At 51.0% G+C, this 4,712-nt stretch overlaps 1 protein-coding gene across 1 annotated transcript; it reads left to right on the forward strand.

Annotated features, from left to right (window-relative positions):
* Positions 1-1,219: 1,219 nt before the first annotated feature.
* On the forward strand, positions 1,220-3,347 carry LOC122377353 (WAS/WASL-interacting protein family member 3-like; the record flags this gene model as incomplete). The annotated part of the gene is made up of 3 exons (XM_043357286.1): positions 1,220-1,332; positions 1,879-2,479; positions 2,904-3,347. Coding segments are annotated over 3 exons (839 nt in total), but the record flags the coding sequence as incomplete, so codon positions are not given.
* Between the last annotated feature and the right edge of the window lie 1,365 nt (positions 3,348-4,712).

The following is a 4,712-nucleotide window of genomic DNA, read 5'->3' on the forward strand; positions in this document are numbered from 1 at the left end:
GGAAAGGAACATATTTTCACCATAACTTTTAAAAAACTTGTGTCAATTTGGAATACAATTGAAGTGAACAAGTGTGAAATTTGAATGAAAATAACCAACATTCCTGACCTAACCTTACCTACTTAGACTTTCCTAAAAAGTTTGTAATACCCTTAATACCAACCTAAAACCCCCATGCCAGATGTCTACAACATACAAACCTTTCAACCAGCCTACTACAGTAACACCTCACAACCTATTCCATTCTGAACCTATTGATTGGGATTTTTGTATACCTACTTTTACTCATTGCATCCTAGCTTGCTATTATAGCAAACATGCAGGTATTTAAAGAAATGTTTTGTTTTTCCTTCTTAGCTGTTGAAATTTCTTGAATGCCAACACAACACAACACACCATGCGCACATGACAGAGGTCTCCGTCACTGCGGAAGGAAGATCGCAATGCTGCTTGGAGGCTGTTGACAGAAAGTGATCAGTAAGTTATGACCCTATGCATAATGCTACAATTTTTTTTTTGTATACAGGGAGTTGGTCAGAGATTGAACATGTCTCAGCATCATATATTTGAATGCTGATAATTATGTATACGAGCATTGACCAATCAATTGAAACTAGAAAAGTAGATAAGTGCTTAACAAAATGGATTGGTGAAGATTAGATTGCCTATATAAAGCATGCAATGTTGACTACATAACATACTGCGTAAAATGTAGTCTGTTCCATATTATGTTTGCGCCTATGGTCAAAGCTGCTTCTTCAATTTTCTTCTTCGTTCAATGTAGGGATGTAGCCAAGGGGGTGGCCACGGGTGTCATGGTCTCCCCCAAAGGCGAGAAATAAAATAAAATAAAATAAAATAAAGATAAATAAAAACAGCTGTACCATACCCCCAAAAATAGTGGGCCAAATCCGAGTTTTCCTTTTTTGGAGGGGGTACGACACTAGGCCGCGACCTGTGGCCCCTCCCTCAGTAAAATCTTGGCTATGGCTCAATAATTTGAGTCTATGCTTTGTCTATGACTATTCTATACAGGAGCTATGCAATCCTGTTTTCTTTCTAGGTTCATGCTGTTCTGAGGTGAAACATTTTCCTGGCATGGTGGCACTTTGTCAGTGTGGGGTGAGGTAGGCATCCACTGTGATGTGGCTGACCCTGTCGGCTCCCACTCCCCCTCTGACCCGGCCATGCGACCCGCCAGGTTGTCGTGTTCCGCCAGCTGCTGCGCCGGCGTTGGCAGCGCACAGCCGCTACCAGCTGACACGCCGACCGGTGCGCGGCGCGTGTGCGCCGGGCGCCGACGGCCGCCGTCTGGCAGCAACAGCGCTGCCAGTGACTCGCGCTGCTGCTGCAGAAACTGGACAAGGATCGTAGAATCCTGGCGTGTTTTTGTAACGTCCATTAGAGTGATTTAGACGCAGCGTGTAGAAAGGACTCGTTTATTGACGTGTGACTTTCTGACAGCTCAGTCACCTGTTGACGGCGGCGCACAGCGTCACCTACCCGCCCTACAGCCGGCCCAGCAGGGTGAGTAGTGAGTACCAATACCCGCCCTGCAGCCGGCCCCAGCAGGGTGAGTAGTGTGTACTGAGTAGCGCTCAGAGTTAGCTTGAAGTTGTTTAACATGATGCACTGTTCTTCATGAGTCGTCCCCATCGCTGCTTGTGACTTGCAAGTTCCTTCTTTTTCGGCAGTGCGTCCCAATTATATCAGCGATTTTCACCTCTGAGAAGTGTAGTTGCCGTACTAGTGAAAAAGCGTGTATCTTTGAAATAAACATTCCGTTTCATCTGCCCACTACCACTAACGCCCCTCTGCCCTCTCCTGCAGCGGACGGGGAGACCCACCTGACCGCTCCTTCCCCCTGTTTTGCTGCAGGCGGGGAGGCCCGCCCTGCCGCCGCCGCCACTGCCCCAGCCGCCCGAGCCGCCGCCGCCGCCGCCGCCGCCAGCGGAGGACCGGCCGTCTAGTCGCTCCGGCCGCCGCTCGCCGGCCGTGGAAGTGCCCCGGCCGCACGGACACTCAGGTACCTCGCGATCGGCACGGAGCCACACCACGGAGAGGAACCTACCTGCAGTGTCATCCAACACCCCCGCTGCGGCGGCCGTCTCCCCCACTCCGCCGGCGCCGCCCGCCGCTCCGACTTTGGCCTGGCTGCCGGCCCTGGAGCGTCTGGAGGTGCGCCTTCAGATCAGCGCGGTCACCGTCACCGTTCCGGCCGGTCCAGAGAGCGGCGGCGGGGCGGCCGGGGACGCGGAGCGGACGGCGGACCCGCTCCCCGCCGCGGCCGGCCACCACCCGGCGCCGGTACCGGGCCGGGTCCGCAGCAGCAGCGACTCGGGCCACCGGTGCTGCCTGCACGGACAGCTGGTCTCTGTGCTGCCGTCAGTCCGACTGGACAGCGCTGCGCTCAAATCGGCCGCCCTGCCGACAGTGCCGGAGGTGCCCGTCCGACTCACCAGACCTTCAGCGGCCGCAGGTCAGTCGCGGCCGCCGCACGGCCAGCTCATACCGGCCGCTGAGGAGGGCTTTTCCATAAAACTCTCAGTGCTAGTGATTTTGGCATTGGCATGGGGGCGGGTATTAGTACTCACTACTCACCCTGCTGGGGCCGGCTGAAGGGCGGGTAGGTCACGCTGTGCGCCGCCGTCAACAGGTGACTGAGCCGGTGTACCGATCCAGGACCTCAATTATGATTATAAGTAAAACGGGATGTAGGGATGAAGTCAGCTTGTGCTCAAGACTGACGTCATGAAAATCGACACGTGAATATAGCGGGCATGTTTGCTCCCTGCCCTGCTGCCGTGCGGGCGTTCGAATCTCTCCCAGTTTGTCGGCCCGTGTGTGTCTGTCCCGTCCCCCGCGTGTCTCTCCGCCGGGTGACGCCGCTCTGTCTGTTCCAGCCGGCTCCCAGCTGCGCTCGCCGAGCCAGACGCAGCAGGTGATGTCGCCGTCGGTCGTGGTGCGCGACTGTGCGCCCATGCCGCGTCCAACGCCTCCCCCCCCCCCTCCACAACGCGCGCTGTAGCGCCTGCCGAGCGCCGGCTGCTGCCGGGCCCGCCGTCGTACTTTTATGGCCTTGCGCCGTCAGTCGCCAGCTGGTGGTGGCGACCCGTGATCGCTCGCGTACGTTCGCCGGCGCGCCCATTGCAGAGAAGGGGTTCGCGCATGTCCATTATAGAGGGGCGCCCTTGCGGAGGCGGTACGCGCTACGCTGTAGACACTACTGCTTGTACCTGGTTGGGTAGCTCCTTAGCACATTGTTTGTTCATGGATGTAAATACAAGTTACATGACTGATGAGTGTAATGCTTACATTTTTGAACTAAGAAATGCCACAGGGCAGGTTACCTCGGTGAGTTTCTGTTATCAACATACTGAACATAAGAGCAGAATAATTATCCATAGAGCGTTAAGGATTTTAGTCACCGAATTCACCTGTCAGTAATTGCATATGGTGGCACCATGAGCATGAGTACCTTGCCTTGTCCGATCCTTTTCACAACAAGCAAGTAGAATCTGGGAAAAGCAGTGCTCTAAAATTGGATATTGGTTGGGTGTGCCGATGAAGAAAAAAATCCTAGGATGAGAAAAACAGAAAGAAAATAACTGCAGTATTTTTGTAAAATGGTGTAATGCCAATTTTTATGCTAACTGATAAACCAGGATTTCATGTCAGGATCTTGACAGGGTGTGGAACAAAAGGATGTGGGTGCATCAACTGTCAAGTGACAAGTGAGCTGGCTGTTGGGAATACATGAAACTCTTTTCAGAGATCAAGTAAAGTCGGTCATTCATATTTTAGGGATAAAAATATTTCCCCATTAGGTGTGATTTGCCACCAAAAAGGCTGAAAAATGAAACACTGGGGAAAAGGCAGGGAACTTACAAAGCATGCGCATATGTAGATAACTGATGATTGTCTCTGTTCAAGCATGATCTGAGTCTGCAGCCTGTTCTGTTCCACATGAGTTACCGGGACAGCATCACACATGAATTTCTGCGTGCTTTAAACAGAAATGCCTTCATTTCCTTAAAATATATTCATTTTTCACACAAAGACAACAAAAATGTACATCTAGGTGGGTGCTGTGGCAAGAAATTACATACAAATGTATTTTGCCATGTAGGTACCCTTCTTTCACAGCACAATCATCAATCATAATTAAGAGCACCAAGACGTTCTTTGCGACTTGCGAGCCCAGCCGTGTCAGACCAGCTGATGCAGGGGCTCTGTCACAGGGGGCACAAGGCCCAGTGGTTATGTCACAGCACAATGTTGTATAACCTGCTATTCAAGAACACTTAAATCTTGAAAAACCTGTAGCTCTCTTTTGTCGCCTCACTTTTCGCACTCTTGACAAATCAGTCGGATCAAGACTGAAACTTGAAGAGGATAAGCTCTTTTGTGGGATGTACTTGAAGTTTTTGGTAAAAAAAGTACTATTGACAGCTTTAAGATGAAATCTGCAAGAAAACTAAGCCATCTATAAAATCTAGCATAAGCTTAAAAGCACAACAGAGCATTTCTTATTCAACATGCAGCACTTCCGCTTTCATCCGCCATCAGCAACTCAGTTCAAAGAATGATACATTACATCACTAAAATTTATTTCAAAACACCTCTGCATGGTGTTTACACAAACAACAGTTCTTTACTAGGCATGGTCGACCTCAGGCCACCCACACTTCAGCATACAGGGTATTATCAAT

The sequence above is a fragment of the Amphibalanus amphitrite genome, unplaced genomic scaffold (genome assembly GCF_019059575.1).
Source record: "Amphibalanus amphitrite isolate SeventyFive unplaced genomic scaffold, NRLGWU_Aamphi_draft 002769F_arrow, whole genome shotgun sequence".
NCBI lineage: Eukaryota > Metazoa > Arthropoda > Thecostraca > Balanomorpha > Balanidae > Amphibalanus > Amphibalanus amphitrite.